Source organism: Hydra vulgaris, chromosome 09, assembly GCF_038396675.1.
Source record: "Hydra vulgaris chromosome 09, alternate assembly HydraT2T_AEP".
Taxonomy (NCBI): Eukaryota; Metazoa; Cnidaria; class Hydrozoa; order Anthoathecata; family Hydridae; genus Hydra; species Hydra vulgaris.
Genome location: NC_088928.1, coordinates 1642530 through 1664335, shown reverse-complemented (window position 1 = coordinate 1664335; position 21806 = coordinate 1642530). Strand labels below are relative to the sequence as shown.

The 21806-nt window shown below is 30.5% G+C and overlaps 1 protein-coding gene and 1 long non-coding RNA gene across 2 annotated transcripts in view; both read right to left on the bottom strand.

Moving 5' to 3' along the window:
* Nucleotides 1–2718, bottom strand: part of LOC101238983 (F-box/WD repeat-containing protein 2) — a 28526-nt gene extending 25808 nt beyond the window's left edge. Inside the window, exon 1 of the mRNA XM_065804452.1 lies at nucleotides 2635–2718. Coding sequence (XP_065660524.1) covers nucleotides 2635–2643 — 9 coding nt within the window. The 5' untranslated portion in view covers nucleotides 2644–2718. The remainder of the gene's footprint in view (nucleotides 1–2634) is intronic.
* A 7080-nt stretch (nucleotides 2719–9798) lies between these two features.
* LOC136084974 (uncharacterized) lies at nucleotides 9799–15717 on the bottom strand. The gene is made up of 3 exons (XR_010640961.1): nucleotides 13125–15717; nucleotides 10158–11136; nucleotides 9799–10088 (listed from the first exon to the last, which is right to left on the bottom strand). It is a non-coding gene; the product is annotated as an uncharacterized LOC136084974 (long non-coding RNA).
* Nucleotides 15718–21806: the final 6089 nt, after the last annotated feature.

Genomic DNA, 21806 nt, shown 5'->3' with positions numbered 1-21806 from the left:
GCGTTCTACATGATATTGCCAACAAACAGGTTGATCCATTGCTTGACATTCGTATCACTCCAGCTTCTGTATCTAAAGTGATTTCCTGCCTAGACTCTTCTACAGCTTGTGGCCCGGACAATATACCTGTTATTGTCTTGCAGAAGTGTTCTCCGGAGCTGTCGTCTATACTCTCAAAACTATTCAACAAGTGCTTATGAGAGTCTTGTTTTCCAGTCTGCTGGAAAGCAGCATCTGTTATCCCTATCTTCGAAAATTCTGGATAGCAATCTAATTTGTCTAACTACTGTCCCATTAGTCTTCTTGCTATCATAAGCAAGGTTTTTGAGTCTTTAATTAAAAAACACTTAATTTCTCATCTTGAATCTAATAACTTACTTTCTGACCATCAATATGGATTTCAATCTTCTCATTCTACAGCTGATTTGCTAACAGTCATAACTGATAGGTTTTATCGTGCATTATATAAAGTTGTAGAGGTTAAGGCCATCGCTCTTGACATTTCAAAAGCTTTTGATAAAGTTTGGCAAGCTGGTCTTCTCCATAAGCTTTCTTCTTATGGTGTATCCAGCAACATCTTTAAGATTATTGAATCCTTCCTTTCCAATCGTAGTATAAAAGTTGTCCTCGATGGACAGCACTTTTTTTTTATTCAGTAACTTCAGGGGTTCCTCAAGGTTCTATCCTTGGCCCTATACTCTTTTTAATTTACATTAACGATCTTCCAGATATTCTCACATCTAAGGTGGCATTGTTTGTTGATGATACTACCATTTATTCTTGTCATGATAAGAAACTAACACTCTCCGATTGCTTGGAGGGGGCATTTGAGCTTGAAAAGGATCTCACTTCTGCTACAGCATGGGGCTCACAGTGGCTGGTGAACTTTAATTCAGATAAAACTCAATTTTTTTGAGCCAATCGTTATCGCAATAACTTAGATCCTCCTATATTTATAAATGGTGATGTACTCAATGAGTCATCTACTCTTCATCTTCTAGGATTAACTTTTACTTCCAATCCTTCTCGGAAACCATATATCAAATCAGTTGCAAAATTAGCATCTGCTAAGGTTGCATCTATCGAGCTCGTCACTTTCTTACTTTGGATTCTATTCTCTATCTCTATAAATCTCAAATCCGGCTTTGTATGGAATACTGTTGCCATATCTGGGGCGGTTCATCTGGTGATGCCCTTTCTCTTTTAGATAAGGTGCAAAAATGCATTGTAAACATAGTTGGACCTGCTCTTGCAGACAACCTCCAACCGTTATCACTTTGTCGTAATGTTGCTTCTTTTACTCTTTTCTACAAATACATCATTGGGCACTGCTCTAAAGAGCTAGCGCCTCTTGTGCCATAAACTAAAATTCATTCTTGTGTTACTCGTCATTCAATTAAGTGTCATCCTTTTTCTGCGACTGTTCCTAAGTCCTCCAAAAACGCTTATTCATCTAGTTTTTTTCTACGAGCATCGGCTCTTTGGAATTCGCTTCCTTCATCTTGCCTTCCTGATTCATACAATTTGCAATTCTTTAAGTCATCTGTCAATCTTTGTCTTGCTCTACAATCTTCATCTTTTAACTTTAATTAGTAGCTGCCTGCAGCCTTGTTAGAAGCGAAGATGATTAAGAATAAAAAATAAAAAAATATGGATAAAATTTTATCCAGAAAAAAATTAGTACTTTAATTAGTAGCTGCCTGCAGCCTTGTTAGAAGCGAAGATGATTAAGAATAAAAAATAAAAAAATATGGATAAAATTTTATCCAGAAAAAAATTCATAGTAGTTAAAAAACAAATACATCTGATAAAATAAAAAAATTGTTATAGAATCTTATCTATGTTAGATGTAATGTTTTGAAATCATAAGAACATAGTAAGAACAAGTATCCATAGAACATAGTTAGCAACTTACTAACTCAGATTTTAATTAAAATAGATTATTTTTATATGGTTCTGGTTTTTCTCTAAGAGTTATATATATATATATATATATATATATATATATATATATATATATATATATATATATATATATACATATATATACATATATTTATATATACATATATTTATATATATATATATATATATTTATATATACATATATATATATATATATATATATATATATATATATATATATATATATATATATATATATATATATATATATATGTATATATATATATTTTTATGCAAATATATATATATATACTTGTATATATATATATATATATATATATATATATATATATCTATATAGATTAGTAAAAAATTACTTAACAAAAACTTTTCTTATTTAACACTGTGTTTCATCAATAAAGACTTATCAGAAATGAATGATCAAATTAATGTATATATATATATATATATATATATATATATATATATATATATATATATATATATATATATATATATATATATATATATATATATATATATATATATATATATATATATATATATATATATATATATATATATATATATATATATATATATATATATATATATATATATATATATATATATATATATATATATATATATATATATATATATATCAGTAATACTATTATTACATTAGTGGATAAATTTGATAAGTTTATAAACTTAAACGTTAAGCACCTGAGTCATTTCTCTGAAATTACGAAACTTTAAACATAATTCTTAGTTTTTAAATACCCCTACTAAGTCCGCAGTTTTTATTTTAGCTTTTGTTTTCAGGCTGACCAAAATGCGGAGCGACAAAATCATTAATAAAAAAAATGCTATGAAGCATATTAATAAAGAATGATTGAACATTATGCAACATTAAATCATAAATTATACAACTTGAAGTCAGAAAGAAGCATATCTAAAATCTTTTTAAGTTCGGCTTTTCGTTACTAAAGTTTTTAAAGATAAAGATTTAGAAAAGAACAGTTATTGAGGTCAACAAATAACGTATGACCGTTTTGTTATAGGTTAAAAGCGAAGTAGGTTGAGCATATATGAAATTAGGATAAATAAAGACTTGAAAAATACGAATCTTTCCGGTTTCAAATAATGAACTAGCGGCAAGCTAGCGACTGCAATTTAGGATGGTATAAAAAATATAAAAGTTCAAACTTTTCAAAACTTAACGTCTGAATTTTTCGGATCAACTTGTCAAAGTAAAATTAAGGCAAAACAGCAGCTAAATTAGCATTAAACTAACTTGCCATCCAAAAATGTGTATGGTTTTCTGGTTCCCTGACATTGGTTTAAGTGCCCTGGATAGTTCCTGATTTCTGCTGACGGAAAAACAATACCAGGAAGAAGTCGTCATTCTGATCGGGTTATAAACACACTTTAGAAATTAAAAATTAGGCTATTAATGCTAACCTTTTAAATTTTAAAGTAATTGTTTAAATAAGTTTGTAACTTTTGAATAATTTTATCTCAGTTTTGCATTTTTTTAACTTTGATTATTCTTTACATTGGAGTCTATGTTCTAGACTGAAAAAATAAATTAATAAATCACAGTTTGTAGATTTTTGACCTAACCCAAACGAAAACACCCGAAAAAATCATTTTGAGGGATGATAAAACATACCAATAGGAGTTCATAGCAATAAATCTTAAAATCAGGGATTACCGTCCGTGGGACTTTTTTGCGTTTAAAGTTCTAAATTAGAGTGAAAGTTAGCTTTCTTTATTTTCCGAATTCAATAATTAGTTTTACAAAAAACTTTATAAAACAAAAAATGTTCTACATAAAATTCTAAACAACTCCTATCTTATTCATATTTTCACAAAAACGCGTTTTTACCCTTCAAAATTCGAGACAAAAAATCGGCATTTTGTCTACCATAATGTCACGCTGAAAAAATATCTTTTACAACCATCGTGTCACACTGAAAAACAATTTTTAGACGATCTCATCTAGTCGCACGGAAAAACAACGCTTTGTTTTGGGAAATGTCATTTGAAAATTTTGACTAAGCTTTAACTTTTGACTCATTACGACCAAAATGCCTAATGCATCAAAAACACATGATGAATGCAGAAAATCTGTATGTGTTGTGTGCATAAAAAAATATGATAGAGAACTGACAGTTGCAGCAAAGGAAAAGATTCTTTAATTCATTGAACCTAATTTAGACTTCAATGATGACAGGGTTCCATTAGGAATTTGTGTCAACTACAGATTTCAACTTGGAAAATTGGATGGCTCCATGAAAAAAGTTCCAACACTTTTCAACTTTCAGAACATCTCAAAAAAAGCCTATAACTCGCTCATCACTTATTTGTGATTGTTTGATCTGCCAAATAGGTAAACTGAGAGGAAATGAGCAACATCCTCTAAACAAACTTGAGGACTCCTCTGAAAAATCAATCAAGCCTGAAAACCAGAGCGTTGAAAAGAGATGCACCAAATGTCTTTCATTATTTGGTTGTGGACTCTCTCACAACTGCACACCGGGGACTCGCCATGGAAATTTGAAAAAAATTGCTGAAGCTGATGGAAAGGGCGCAGAGCTAGTAGCTGCAGCAGTTATTGCTTCAAAAGATTCATCTCCTAATGGAACAATTCGTCTAACTCAACAAGCTGGAGGCAAAGCCATTCCACTGCGAAGAAGGGCATCAGTAGCATAACAGCTGTTCAAAACCCCGCTTTCTACTCAGGATATGGTTCACGTTCAGCAAAACACTGGACTCTCCAATTATGGTATGCAAAAGCTTGGCTCCACTTTGAATCAAATCAGTCCCTTACGGTTGGTAGAACCCAACTTTCAACTGAAATTTGCTCAGGCAGGACAAAAAGTAGCAGACCACTTTATAATTAGCAGCATGAACCTGTCAGAAGACAACCAGACCAGGGAGGTTGTGCACTGCCATAGTCTCATTGACCTCAGTGTTAACGTATAAGTTTCAAGAAACTTGGGAGATTCAGTCATCTTGAAGCTGGGAATAGATGGAGGTGGATCATTTATGAAGGTCAGTTTCACTCACATTGAACTGGAAAAAAATGAGATGGAGCCACAAAGTTGAGTTCAAAAAAACATGAAACTAATTTCTCCACTTTTAGCCAAAGCATTAAGTGTCAAGCAGCAAATGCTTGTTGCTCTCTCTCAAGACACCTGAAACTTACCAGAATGTCAAGCAGATTTTTAGTCTCATCAAAATCCATGAGAAGTCTTTGCTAGACTCTTTGGTTATTTCCTGTGATTTGAAGCTTGCTAACATTCTCTGTGGAATTCAATCAAATAGTAGCAAACACCCTTGCTGCTGGTGTGAGGCAGAGAACACAAACTTCATCAGATGTGGCCATCCAAGAACCTTCTGTCAAATTCGGAAGCAATTTGCAGAGTTCATGAAATCAGGCGGTGACATTCGCAAGTCGAGAGATTTCAAAAATGTTGTTCATCTGCCCTTGCTTGATTTTCATGATGACATGCTTGTGCTGGAAGCCATCCCACCTATGGAGCTTCATCTACTTCTTGGTGTGGTCAACCATCTCTAAAAAAACCTCTGCAATCTTTGGCCAGATGCAAAGCAATGGCCAACCACACTGCACCTTTCTATTCAACCATTCCATGGGGGCCATTTTAATGGAAATGATTGCCTTAAGCTGCTGAGAGGATTAGATTGCCTGAAGCAAATTGCAGAGCAAAAGCACTTCAAACAGGCCGATGGATTTATTCAAACTTTGTCTCTGTTCAAAGATGTTGTTATATTTTGTTTTGGAACCACTTTGGATCCTGATTTTGAAGCAAAAATTGAAAGCTTTAAACAGAGCTACATTAACCTTCCATTCTCTATTAATCCCAAAGCACATGCTGTCTTTCATCATGTTCCTCAGTTCATCAAGAGAAAAAATATGGGACTAGGACTTTTCAGCAAACAAGCAACTGAGGCTCTTTACTCAAATTTCAAGCCCTTCTGGGACAGATACAAAAGAAATCCAGAGAATCCTGATTATTCCAAGCATCTCCTCTCTTGTGTCATTGAATATAATAGCAAAAAAATCTAGTCCCAGCAAGTCAATGGTAAGTTATAGTTACAGATTGCTAAGTTGCATCTTAAAAAAAAACGTAAATTCGGGGGAAAACCTAGATCAAAAATGATTTCAAAGAATAATCCGAAGCTTTTTTTTCAGTTTCCTCTAGAACTAAAGGAAAGGTAACAAGAAAGAACAAAAATGTCAAAGAATCAAGTGAGAACGAGCCAAACCCAATGAAGTTGAAGAAGAATATTCGAACTTATAGAAAAATGTTTTTTCAAGGAAAACTAATCAAATTTTGGAAAATATGAATAAGATAAGAGTTGTTTAGAATTTTATGTAGAACATTTTTTGTTTTATAAAGTTTTTTGTAAAACTAATTATTGAATTCGGAAAATAAAGAAAACTAACTTTCACTCTAATTCAGAACTTTAAACGCAAAAAAGTCCCACGGACGGTAATCCCTGATTTTAGATTTATTGCTATGAACTCCTATTGGTATGTACTATCATCCCTCAAAACGATTTTTCCGGGTGTTTTCGTTGGGGTTAGGTCAAAAATCTACAAACTGTGAAATAAATAATTAACACTTTCCTACTTATTTATTTATGTATTTTTTTTTTAATCCAAATTATTGTAAGTAACCAAATTAAGTCTTACTTTTGATTTATTAATTATATATTTTTTAAATATAGAACATGTATTGCACAAATATTGATTAGTTTTCAAATTTTGATGTATATATATTTTTGCAATTTAAAGTTCTTGGAAGAAAAAATCTGCATAGTTAGGATCTTACCCTAATTATTTATAAGCATAATTATTTTTTTAGTTAATTTTTTTGTTTTGCAATTATGTTTTGTCATTATAAATATAAAGGACATTATTATAAACAAATATTTTATAAAATATTATTATTAAAATAACAAATATTTAATGAAAAATATTTTCAGATACGTAAAACATTAAGAACAGTTTTTTAAAATTATTGTTTTATTTAGTTTTTTGCATCTTTAAAAATTAATTTTTAGTATTGCAGCTAAAACATCTATGATAATATTTGAATTTTTAGCATTGGATAATCTCTCTTCATAGCTTTATTCTCTTAAACTTTCTATTCTAGTAGCTCTGTGTTGAACACTCTCTAGTTTATCTTTATCATACTGCCAATAACGATTCCAGATGGGAGCTGCATATTCTAAATGTGGACGAATTAAAGCTATAAACAAGAGTTTCGTTATTTTTTCATCTAAGAATTTAAAAGTGTGTTTGATCTGACCTAGCTTTTGATTTGTTTTGTTTACTGCTTTATTTGCATGGTGTTTCCATCCTAAATCGTCCGAAACGTACATTCCTAAATCTTTTAAATAAATCTTACAATATTCCTGGTTGAACCTTATCAACAACTCATTAGATCATTCCATTAATATGTCCATAACTTGTTGAAGTTCAATTATATCATTATCATTTTTTATTGCTCTAAGAATTTTCCTGTCATCAGCAAAAAGTTTACAGCTTGATTTTATTTTATTGGAGATACCATTAATATAGGCTACAAATAATAGTGGTCCAAGCAATGATCCTTGCGGCACTCCACTCACAACTTTTTCCCATTCAGATGTATTATCTTCTATCACCACTCTTTGAAGTCTGTTTTTTTAAATATCCTTGACACCAATCCAATAATTTTGATTTAAAACCAAGAGCATCCAGTTTTAACAATAATATTTCATGATCAACCGAATTAAACGCTTTGGGAAAAATTTTAAAACAAAACAATCACATCCCAACCAATGTCTATTGAATTTGTGATGAAATCTAGAGACTCCAATAGGTTTATCACACAACTTTTATTGTTAACAAATCCATGTTTGTTTTTATTGATTAGCTTGTTATCTACTAAATATTTCATCATTTTTTCCTTAATTATCCTTTCCATGACTTTACAAACGACATGTTATGTTAAAGATACAGGTCTATAGTTGCTAGGGTCTATTTTGTTACCGTTTTTAAACAGCGGAATGATATTAGCACATGAGCATAACTTTGGGAGTTTACTTGTTTCAAAGGATTTATTAAACATTTATGATAGGGGTTTGGCTAAAGCGGATTTGCACTCCTTTAGAACTTTTGGGTGAACTTTGTGCATTCCAGTAGCTTTATTAGTATCCAATTTGCTTAAGTAACTACCGTTTTTTTGTTGGATCGTTTTTATATTCTCTTTGACTTTAGTTTTATTATTTATATATGCATAAACTTTCTTGGGGTTAGATTACGAATTTAAAACAAGATCATATTCAAAGTTTTTGATTCTCTGATTCACCTTTTTTTTTATGTCTTGTTTATCTCATTGCATTTTGCAAATAAATGAATGTCTCTGAATTTCTTCCCTCTACATTTGAACCAAATTTTCTTTTTTATTTCGACAACGCTTTCAATTCTTTATTTATTCAGAAAGGTTTTGTGTTGGTTTGAATATTTCCCACTTTAATGATTGGAATAAAAAGTTTAAACTTATTTAAGCGTGTTTTCTTCGGATTAATATAGGTTTATGAATATAGTTGTGATCAGGAAATAAGTGATGTTGTTTTGTTAGCCATTGCTGTTTTAGACCAATTCAGAATTAATCAACCAAGTCTGATAATACCGGCTGCTATCAGGGGAACTTTTCAACTGAAGCAATTTAAAAAGTATACTAAGAGAGAGATATAAAATTGGTGAGATATGATTATAATGAACCCGGTTGCAGAAAAGATCAATGTAACAAGGATAGTGCAGTCACAAGACAATCTTAAGGAGATACGCTGATTCTGGTTATATTCTTTTGACTGCTGAAAATATACAAAAGGCTATGCATTATACTTTTGGTGCTAAATATGCAAAAGTAGCAGTTGCTCAAATTAGAAATGATAAAACTGTAGTTACTGGATGATAAAACTGTAGTTACTGGACATTTGAATTTGGTGAGAAAAGTATGAAGATGTGGCGTTATTTCGATATCGGTGAGGAAATTGAACAAGAGTATAGAAGTAGTAAAATTCGATTAAGTTGTTGTTGCCATATAGCAAAACAAATAATTCAATTAAGAAAAACAAGTCGCTATATAGTCTAGTAAATAGAGGGTCGAAGTGGAAACTAATTAGTGCAGAAGCAATTTTTAGCCTTAACGTCTCTACTGCCCTTCAATTGTTGAAACCCAAAACCTCGCTTCATAAGCGAGCGGTTCCGATTTCGATTCCAACCACATCCCTTGTTTAACTCGTTTCTCCGCGCAGCGGTCTTGTTTGTCAAGGTTCGTGTTTCGGAGTTATAGAGTTGAGAGAGGGTTATAATCACAAGTAGCCTTCTCATATGTAGTGGCCTTCTCGGCCTTGGGAAGGTGAATTACAAAAAAGAAAAAAAAAGAAAATCTTATTTTGATTTTTTATGATTAAAAAAAAAGTAAATCTCAACGATCAAATTTAAAACTATTACGTATTTTTAGAGCGTCAAAATAATTTAAAATTGTTGATTTTAAGCCAATGTTGCATAAATTAGGCCTTGTATAAGCTGTAAAATGTTATTAATGAGTGTTATTTGTCTATCTTATTTTAGTTTGTCATGAATACAAGAAAAGTGAACCTAAACAATTAAATTTTAAACTGTTATATATTTTCAGGGGGTCAAAATAATAAAAAAATTGTGGATTTTCAGTCAATATTGCATAAATTAGGCCTTTTATAAGCTGTAAAATGTTATTAATGACTGTTATTTGTCTATCTTATTTTGATTTGTCATGACTAAAAGAAAAGTGAACCTAAACGATAAAATTTAAAACTTCTATCTATTTTCAGTATTTTTTTTATATCAATATAAAAAAATCAATATTATATCAATATGAGTGACTTGAAATTATATCAAATATGTTTCCGTCATTGAGTGAGTCGTCATCAAAAATATCGTCGGATTCATCTTGAGTTGTGTTTTCACAACCAACACCTTTGCAATCATCACATGCTGAAACACATGAAAGTCCATTTCATCGACATGAACATAGCTTAGATCCACACGGTCTTCTCGACGATAATTTGCAGTGACATCTAATAACGTAAAGAATTTTCTCCGGTGTAATATTCTAAAAATTTATAATTTTGTATATTTGTTTTAAGTAAAGAATATGAGTACCATAAGAAAAAAAAGATACCTGGTCGGTTATGATGGGTACCAATTTTCCACTTATGATCTTCCAACCCCATTCCAACGAATTCAAGCTACACTTCATCAACGTTTTCCACTGCCAAACCTGAAGATATACTCTTAGACTGTAATATCATACTTCCCATTTTGTAAGTTGTAGCTTCGATGGTACAATTTTTGAGGCACATGCAATCATTTGCATATATGTGTTGTATCTCATCTTTAATAGTGTGTCATTAGCTTTTCCGTTGTACAGTATGATAAACAACTTGATACCTGCATTCCTAACTTCTTCTTGCACATTACATGAGTTCATGAAGCAGTCAAACAGTTTTTGCGTCTCTTTTGAATTTTGTGGAAGACGTAATGCCAAAGCTTTATCTTTTTCATGTATAGCTAATGTTGTATCACATCCACCAATCGCATGAATGAGAGGCAAGTATGGTATAACTGAGCTGCCTAAGCTGGTTATTGCAGTTTCTATATCTAACTGCTTGCGTTTACTTCTGCCACTTTTACCGTTGTTTTAACTTATGATAACCTGAAACGTACCCTTCTTCCAAAAATACATCAACATACTGATCACATCAGTATCATTGGCAACCACTGTTGCGGAATATCTATTTTTGCATTGATCCAAAGCTGCTTTAACTATAATTGTATCAGCATCATCATTTGCATGCATAACAGTGCAGCCATCAAATTCAAATTTATCACTGATCAATTCAATTAACTTACTCTTGTTAGTTTGATTTGAAAGGAAAGTGTTTTGGTTGACTGACACCTTTATGTCTGACTGTACATCAATATAATGACAACTAGCTAACTTCATTGACCGCCTATAATGTTCATAATCTTTTATTGATGGACTGTTATTATAACCGTCAAAAACAATTGTAGCTTTCGCGAAGTTTGTTTTAACATACTTTCTGTTCAGATCAACAATATTTGTAAAAGTTGTATCACTTTTCCAGCCTAAAACCAATCTAAAAATACAAGTAAACAATATTGTATTTAATTATTATATATATATATATATATATATATATATATATATATATATATATATATATATATATATATATATGTATATATATATATATATATATATATATATATATATATATATATATATATATATATATATATATATATATATATATATATATATATATATATACAGCGGTGGCCAAAAATTAAAAACCACTCATTTTTTAGTCGGTTTCTTAATCTTTAAATTAAAATTAAGAAGATTCTAATTAAAACATACGGATTAAAGTGGTATAATTTTTTTAATCTAATTCTAATTAAATAGCGTTTAACTTATTAAAAAACTGATAAGTACTTATAAATCTTCTTTAAATAAATTGGACAAAATTTAACGACCACTTTCAAATCTTTAATTTGCACTTATTAAAAATAATAATCCATTATTTTTTTCAACTGGCTTAATTGCTTATTACGTTGGCTATAAAATAAAATGTCGAAACCTGGAGTTTCGATATCAAATAAACATTTATTTTTTGAATTGCAATAAGGATATAAAAATATTGCAAAAATGCGTGCAAAGATCGAAGAAAAAGACAGATACGCGGCTCTTGTATTAAAAGAAGAAAGCTATAGCATCAGACAAATAGCAAAAATGCTCGGAAGGTCTCACTCTTGCATTATTAACATAATTCAATGATACAAAGAGACCCGGTCAATTAATGATCGTCATAGGACTGGACGCAATAAAAATTCAAATGACCGTGATGTTCGCTCGTTAGTGAGAAAGAAAACAGACAAGCATCATCTACAGACTTGTCTACGAAATGGACACTGTCAAATAATCTGAAAGCAAGCCCTAGAACTGTGCGAAGGGTCCTCCAAAATTAAAACTATTTATGGCGTGCTGCTACAAAAAAACTACGCTTAAATAAAAAACAAAAATTTGCCAGGAAAGAGTGGTGCAAACTACATAAAAATCGGTCAACAGATCAGTGGAGGCGTGTGATTTTTAGTGATGAAATCAACGTTGAGGTAGACAACAGAAAAAGACGCGTAATGTTGCGTAGACTTCCAAGCGAACGGTTCGATGAATCATGCATTTTGAAACGAATAAAACAAGGCAGTGGTTCAATAGGCATTTGGGCCTGTATGAGTGCCTGCGGAGTTGGCGTTTTTCATTTATTCGATGGTAGACTTAACAAAGAAAAGTACATCGAAATTTTGGAAAACTTGCTTATTCCTAGCATTGATTTATGGCAGTTGCAAGATGGATTTATTTTCCAGCAAGATAATGCGCCGTTTCATAAAGCGCATGCTGTTAGCGATTGGTCCGATTCTAATAAAATTCAAGTGCTTCCATGGCCTGCCAATAGTCCAGACTTGAATCCAATAGAGAATTTATGTAGAGTTGTTCTTTACCAAGCTTGTGATCAAGCCACGGCTTGATCACAAGCTTGGTAAAGAACAACTTTACAAATTGGAAGATTTGAAATCTTCTATCTCTCGTCATTTGAAAAATGTGCCTGATGAAAGTAATCAAAACTTTAATGAATTCAATGCCAGAACGAGTACAAGAGTGCTTGAAAACAAACGGAGGAACAACACGTTTCTAAATTATTTTTTTATTGCTTTTTGAAATATTTTTGAAACTGGTCTTAAAATTTTGTCCAATTTTTTTTCCCATTTATATTTTTTACTAGTCAGTTTTTTTATTTTTTAACATTATTTTGTAAAAAAAATATAAATTCTTTTATAATAAATATAAAATACAATAAAAATTCTTTCTAAAAATATTTTTCTTTTTTTGATACCTTTTTCCAAAATAAAATTATACTAAGGTTAAAAATAAATTTTGAAAAAAAAAAGAGTGGTCTTTAATTTTTGGCCACCGCTGTATATATATATTTTAAAAGTTCTTTTTAGATTCTATTTAAAAATTAGTAATTTTAAATTATGCCTTAAAAATAAAAGTGAAATAACTTACCTTTCTTAACAGTGAGCCATCCGCTACGACGTAACAGATGGTTCATTATTATATTATCAATATTGTAGCGGCTACGTAGTGTTTCGTCTCGATAATATCAGATTCATCAATCGAATGAAAATTGTTTTCCAACAATGTTTCGATAAGAGATGCTTTGTTCGGCTTTCTCATGTTGTTGTCTAAAAAAATGATATTGGAACTGGAGTCATTTTATAGTTGAAGTAACTCTTAACATCATAACATCGCTCTGCATTCACTAGTAATTGCGTGAATAATAAAGCAGGTTTGATGCTGATCTTTTGATTTTTGATACAAAGAAAATTCTTCCAATTAGACAAAGGTTTCACTTGCCGCTTTTATTTTATTGAAGCTTCAACAAAGGCTCAACCATCCAACATTAATTGTAAATGAAACCAAACACTTTCAATTTTGTTACAGTTTATTGTTTCATCTGCAATCAAACTAGTAGATAGAGACTGGAGCTCTGGCCTTTTGAACCAAATGAGTTATTTGATTCAAAAAACTGAAATGCGACTTTATCCCATTTCTTCATGTTGATCGCTACTGTTGTGTTTGTCGCTGGTTAATTCCAGAGAAAGCATTACGAATGCCCCCACAAGAAGGCATAGATTGCAGCCATAAAGTGCGCGCTGAAGAAGTAAATACTTTACCTCTAGTCAGGTCACCTCAATTTTTTAATAAACACGTGTGTTCCTGGTAGAATGAAGATTACAAATTAAAATATATAACTAGCTCCATGGAGCTGGTAATATTCTAAAGCTTGAACAGTAAGCAATACTTACTAAACCTATCAATACCTATTTGAACATAACCAACTATAAATTTTAAAGCGGAGAGAAAAAACATAAACACTTGCATGCAAATACCTCTTCAATTACAAGGTCAGACTGCAGCCCAGCCCAAAAGCGCTCTGATCTTTGAATTACATAAAAACCATAAGATGCCAACTTTTGAAACATCCAAGGATGAGTATGAGAAAGTTCAAGCATACTTTGTAGGTAAAACCTTGCAGATTTTGCCTAGGGGATGTGCCATGTACCTGAAATATAGTTAAGCATTTTATTCATTGTGATCAAATGAAGATTCCAATCCCTTTCACGCAAAGCACAGATAAATCGACGCATAATATCAATGTACTCCATATATTGAAGCCATAACTTTGCCTTTCGCGACTTAGAAGCCAATACAGTTTTCAACACGTCAATAATTAATTCAAGCTTTTCAATAGCTGTACAAGGAACATTGAGGTATTAAATTTCTTTTTCTAAGATTTGCTTGCAGAATTTTTTAATCGCGATCAATTCAATTTAGAATTTTTCAATCGCGATCCAGATGCTATCCGCTGACAGATTTGAAAGTAAGACGTATGGAAACAATAGCTCAACTCTTGGTTTAATGATAGTTTTTTATACAATCTAAGTTTTGAATGTGTGTAATCGGAGATCGGTATTTTACTTCCTTTTCTCGTTAATTTGTCTTTTAAAAGAAGTCTACTGGGTCTATGTAATTTTATTTCTTTAATTGGGTGATCTTTCCTAGATATGTTAGATGCAGTTATACCCATCCTATGAAATGTCCCAAGCCCGTCTAATGTGCTAATAATATAATCAACATTGTCCGCTATAAAATGGGTAAACGCATCCTCAGAACTAAAATGTTTTAACTGTTGATCTACTGGTTGTGACAGTGATGCCTGTTTAAATATTGTAACCTCGCTGTACAATATTCCAAATTATAATTTAAACAATTCGTCATTTAACCACCTAGAACCATCTTTGTAATTCGGGTTTTTTCAGATTTTTCTATCTTTTTCTATTTCTTTGAACTTTTTGTTCATAATAAAATTTGCCATATCTTTAATATAATATATGAAATCCAAATTTATTTTTTAACAGCTTCTTTAAGTAACGGCCATAAGTTTTTTAACTTATTAGGAAACTGGCTTAGTGTTATAATTTCTGCTGCTGCTTCGAGCCATTCACATACTTGGATATATGTATCCATCATATTCGCATTTTGCGGCCTTCCTATTTTAGTCGATTTTGCTGATTCTTTTTTGTTTGGAAATTTAAATTACAGCTCTGATGATATCTAGCTTCCGCAGCAACAAATTCAAAACTTGATCAATGCAACTTAGTATTCGAGCTTAAAATCTGAAGAGGCGATGAGTCATTTACATTTCCCTCCAGTTTTAACTTGCTAATGCAAAAATAGCCTTTGTGTAATATCTAATGTTGATACCATATAACAATTATTCAATTTGTGTTTTCTAAATGGTGGGTACATTGTTTAGCACAATAAATACAGTTTATCTTTCAAGCAAAGGTGTCAATATATTTTCAAATTTTTTTTCTTGAAGGTTCTTCAACAGCAATACGCTGTTTGTTAAAAAATTTTCTACAGCTTTCGTGTACAAACCCTATTTACTATCTGTCACTTAAATCAAATTTTCTTTATTGGTTGTTTACAAACAACACACTCCATAATTTGTATTATATAAGCAAAATTAAAAACAAAATTATATAGTAAATTTTGAAAATAATAAATCACAGTTTATTTTAAATTCTCATACGAAAGCAAATAAATTCAGCACGAAAGTTAAATCATGTTACCACACAACCCACAACATGTTAAATCTATGTTAAATCTATTATGTTAAATCTATGTTAAATCAACATGTTAAATCTATGTTAAATCTACACAACCACAACCCACAACATGTTAAATCTATCAAAAAAAACAATGAATTGACTTTTTAAGAGAAAAAGAAATCCAAAAAATTCCATAATTTAGGCAAAAATGGCCAAAAATCACCATTTTTAAATATCTTTACCCCTGAAAAGATATAGCAGTTCTAATTTTAACCGTTTAGGTTTACTTTTATTTTATTCATCAAAAACCAGAATAAAATAGACTAATAACAGTCATTAATAACTTTTTACAGTAAGTAAAAACCCTATTTTGGGCAAAATTGACTAAAAATACACCACTTTTAATTAATTCTACTCCCTGAAAATAAATAGTAATGTTAAATTTCATTATTGAGGTTCAATTTTCTTTTAATTATGACAAAGCAGATAAAGATAATAGTCATTTATAACATTTTACAACGTATAAATAGCCTAATTTAGGCAAAATTGGCAGAAAATCCGCTATTTTAACTCTTTTTTGACCCCCCTGATAATATTTTTTCTAATAAAGTTACGTTTTTGCTAACTTGCATTTATATTTAATAAATATAAACTTAAATGAAATCAAATTAGTAACTAAAAAGTACATATTTTTAACTTGAATAGAAATTGCTGTTTTAGGTTTTCCGAAGAAAAGCATATGTTTTTGAAATTTATCGTACTAGGTACCTCACTCTCTCATCAGATTGTGAAAAACGCTCAAAGGGTATGCTGGTGAGGTTTTGAACTTCAACAATTGAAGGGTAGTTGAAGCTTTTAGGCTAAAAATTGCTTCTGCACTACTTAGTTTCCACTTGACCAATTTTACTACTAAGTCTCTATTTACTAGACTAAAACTACTAAATCTCTATTTACTAGACTAAAAGGAAAAACAGAAAAGAAGTGAAAGACAATTATGTTCATTAAGATTTTGCATTGAAAGAAATTGTACCTTATCGTTTGAAAGCGATGCTGAGTTAGAAGAACACATGCTACCTGGTGTTTATAGAGTTCCGAAATCATTAACATCATTGGATAAAGTTCGCAGCTCGTTTTTTCATAAGATGAAAATTACTTCACAACTGAATATGCCTATTTCTTCAATCTCTAAAAATGTTTCTGTAAAAGACAAACTACCGCATTGCATGAATATTTTTGTACTGCAAGGTTGGGCATTACCAGTTTGAAGTTCTTTTAGATTTTCAAATGAACAGAAAGCACTGTTGTATAGATACTTTATTCGTGGAGAAGAATTAGGTAATAAAATGAGCCCTGAACAGATTTAAATAGAGCTTAGAAGGGAACTTCTGCCTGATAAATATATAACTAGCCAACAGATAAGATTTTTATTTTCAAGGTGGGCATAGCTGCCCACCTTGAAAATAAAAACTTTTACAAAAAATTAAAACTTTTACAAATTCCATCATGTTTCAGACTGTTCAATAGTTCTTTTGCAAATATGAAATTAAAATTTTATATATGTTTAAAAAGTTGTGCAACTGGTATTGTTATAGATTTAGTAACCTGAAAAAAAAAGATATGCTGGTGGAAACGACAACAGAATATGATGAAAATAGTCAGATTAACAAAAACAAAGAAGTTTATGGCAAAAACAATGGCTGTAATCAGACAGGGGACAATGAAGATAGAAATAAATATGAGGAAACATCGCCTACTTTGCAAAGGAAACTTGTCTTGTATGGAAAGTGAAAGATTGGGTTGTTGTTGTATATGAAAAACAATGGAATATTGGATATACTTTAATATTTTTCAAGTTTTGGTTTTGTTTTACAAAACAGCGCTCTAAAATTAAAGCAGCGTAAATGAATATTTTTTTCAATTTCAAGCCTATATGAATAGGCCTTTCGTATCACATAACTTTCTTTGCATTTTTAGAATCAATACCTTCGATACTTACAAATCCTGCCAAAAAAACTGTGTGCAACACTTCGCCGTTAAAAACAACTTCCATTAAAAATTGACAAATCTTAAAAGCTGTATTTTTGAACGATGATAATTAGCCAACCGAACAGTGTCAAGCAACTCTTTTATACTTTTTAAAGAGAGCTTTTGAGTTAAGTCTGCTATTAACTACAAAAGTTATGTGCAACTTCTTTTCTCGCCAAAAAAAATGGATTCAAAGGTGGAAAAAACTAAATTTCTAAAAATTTTCCAAAAAATTTTAAAATTTTAAACCCGGATTCTGAGTGAACAAAACACTTTTGAAATTTTTTTTTTTCCCTAACATGTTTTCTTTATATTCTGATCAGTATATAAAAAATTCAAGGAATTTGGCGGTGGTTACTTGCAAAATTTCAGAAATTTGCCTGATTCTTACAATAAACGGCCCTTTTTTTAAAAGTAAAGAAAAAAATTACAAAAATTTAATTTTTTTAAATTTCAATTAAAAAAGTATCAGTCAAGTGATCAAAAAAACATAAAAAGCACATGTTGAAATTTTTACTTCAAGAGATATTGGGGTAAATAAATTAATAGTTTAACCGGAATTAAACTAGGGATTTAAATTTTCAAATTATCGTTTGGAACGCTAAATTTACATTTTTTACAATTTTTTTTTACAATATTTTAATAAATAATAATTATTATTATAAAATTTATATCATGTAAAAGAAATTTTATACAAAAAATGTTTTTTTTTTCTTTTTATAACATTTTTTTTATTTTGATGAAATGAAGCTTGTACACGAAATAAATGTGAAAGTAGAAAAACAACTAAAAAAAGTACTCTCCAATTTTTATTTCGAACCAAGTAATAATTTTAATACAATAATATAAGAAGATTAAACATTAAAAAAAAAAAATTAATTATTCCTGAGGGAATCTAATAAAACTTCGAGCTTTGCTTTAGTGGTACCCATAAGCTTGCGCGTAGAGTAAGAATCAAAACTAATTGATGCTTTTTTAAATGATATTTTAATATCTTTAATGTTTCTGCAAAGCTTTTTTGTTTTTTTATTTTTTCTTTTAATAATAGCCCAGTACTTTTCAATAACTCTCAATTCTGGGCAGTTTGGTGGATTTTCTGTTTTAGGCACAAATTTCACATTATTTTTTTATACCATTCCATAGCTAGTTTACAATAATGAATTAAAACTAAATCAGGCTAGAACACAGGTCTGTTATTGAGAGGTAAAAGGCGTTTTTGTAAACATTCTTTAACATATACTTGACCAGAAAGTGTGGACTGAGAAATGTAAGGTGCTGATTTTTTGCTTTAACTGCAAATAGCTTACCAAATCAAAGCTTTTTATAGCGAACTTGTCACGTTTTCTGCATCTAAATTTCTTATCTGCTTTTCCTCTGTATTTGGCAATTTAGTAAACAGCACCAGAAATTTTTTGATGATCGTAAAACTTTCTACCGCGGGTTCTTGCACTTTTTTGTTGAGTTTCAGAACGGTTGGGCCCTTTTTGTGCTTTGAAAGAATGAAAACCATGTTTGTTTCTAACTTTTGCAACAAAACTATGAGAAAATCCACATATTTTTGCGCGTTCCCTTAGTGAAAGGTTTGGGTTATTCTTAAAACTGTTAACCAGTTTTGCAACTAGTTTTATATCTTTAAAACCTTCCTTTCTTCCGCCACCAGATTTGCGTTTGATCGATTTTGTTTGAGAAAAACGTCGAATAACACGACTAACGGTGTATGGATATATTTACAACGATTTTGCTATCGAATTGTAGCTACTATTACGATTTTGTAAATATTTGTGCATAATTTTTTTCTCTTACGCCTTCTTCTTTTGTCATTTTAAAAACTAATTTCATGTTAAATACAAAAACTAAAATATTTTTTTGAAACCACGTCACGATATAAACAAAATACAAAACAATTAAAAAGATTTTATTACAACCACTGAAAAAAAGTGATGTGATTATTCTTTCACATTTATTTCGTGGACACGCTTTAAAATATTTCATAGCTTTACAATTGGTTCATTTCGAATGTTTTGTTATTATTAATAATTTATTTTTTGATAATTCTACCTATAAAAATGCAACAGTTCGAATGTTTTAATTTCGTTTTCGGTTTTAATAAACGTTTCCATGCTTTTAAAAACCAATATCGACTTATTATGTTGTTGGTGTTTTAGATATTAAATATTTACAACAAATGAATGAAGAACGAAAAAGAAGAAAAATTATTTTTGATTTTACTAAATGCATTTTTTTCCGGGAGGAAGATCGTTGAAAAAAATTTCTGTTTTTCAAAATTAATATTTTTGGTTTTGATAATTTTTTCGTTTATCTTCGTAAAAATATAAATCCACCATCTTTACATCTCGCATCTCTTGAAAACACAAGTTTGTGCATTTTGGGTATGTTCTTCAGGTTGTTTTTAAAAGTTTCTTTTAGCAATCACTAAAACATTTAAGATTGCAAAAACAAGCTCACGTGACGCTTTGGAAAAACTAATGGTTTGTTTGAAAGTCTTATCGTGACCCAGAGGCATTGGGTTCTTACCAAAAGGTAAGATGTAAAAAGTGTTTATCACTCATAATGTTGCAAAATCTTCACGTTTAAGCTTGCAACCTTTGATTAAACTGATCCTGAAATTAAGTCCATAAAAGACATAGAAGAATCAAAAGTTTCAAGCTAAATGTCAAAAGGAAAAGAAAAAAATGCTCCGTTCAAAATCTAAAGTCTACAACAAAGAACTTTGCATAATTTGACAATGTAATGGCGGTAAACTTCAAAAAATTGAATTTACAAAGACAAAAATGTTAAATGTTTTCAAGTCGCTTCATGATCAAGAATTGTTTCTTAGAATGAACAATATCCCAAACCATGACGACGCTGATGCAAATGATGTTAAATACCACTTTAAGCGTTGGGTAACAGCGCAGAGATCTGTTAATTTGACAACAACCCAAGAAGAAATTCAAGAATTGTATGATATTGGACGGGTTATTGCAGATGTAGAAATTTTTAGTCTTGTTGATTTAAACTTAAAAGAAGATGGTTTTGCTATCGATATGAACAACATCAATAAAACTTACAATGACTTAATTGGGAACGTTGACCAGACTGAGGTAAATTAAAAACGTTATTTAATGAAACATCTTCAAGATAACGTGCCACGAATAAATTTTTCAGGATCTCCATGCTGTAAAAAGTCCGAACAGCTTTGCTCAAGCAAATACAAAGCTAAGACGGTAGATACCTACCTAGATATATAAAAACAATCCGGTTCTGAAAAAAATCCTGCTGCAGAGAAAATGGAAGTTTGACGGAAATTTCACTGGTTTTGATACTCCAACATTCTTATTTTCTTTACTAAGATGGGTGATACTTGGACAAATAGCAAATGTAGACTCAAGTTGTGTTAAAAAAACATCGCGTTGATATCATTTTACAAATTATTGTAAAGGTATCAAAATGCAAAAGGCAAAAGTGTTTCAGTGACATCTCTGAAATCTATTTCAGAGATGTCACTGAAACACTTTTTCAGTTGGCCTCGGATTACTTGTGATAAAAAAACCTGTAAATAAGATGCTGGTGGACTGCTAGGCATATTTTAGACATTTACTGTTTCCTATGATAATGTTTTAAAGATGGAAAATGGTTAAGGAAACGCTGTTATTGAAAACAAATCAACAAACTAGTGCGCATTTTACCTCCTAATATTCAAATAGGAATGCTGTTACACTTTGCTATTAATAATATTGACTTTAAGAACGACACTGCTGCCGAAAAATCTGAATTTCATGGAAACAAATATGTTGGATTTCAAAATAATTTGCTAAAATTTGCTAAAATATGCGCAAGAATCAGCGTAAAAAGTATTCAACATTTAAACATGCACATGTCCATCTAATTCATAGTTATGTTTGTGCTATACCAAAATCACCCAACGAAAACTTTCAAAATTTTGAGCCTTTACGATCATTGGTCAATTTTTCTTCATTTTGCGCTAAAGATCAAACTTTTTATTGTTTATTTATTTTGATTGACAAGGAATTTAAATTACCAA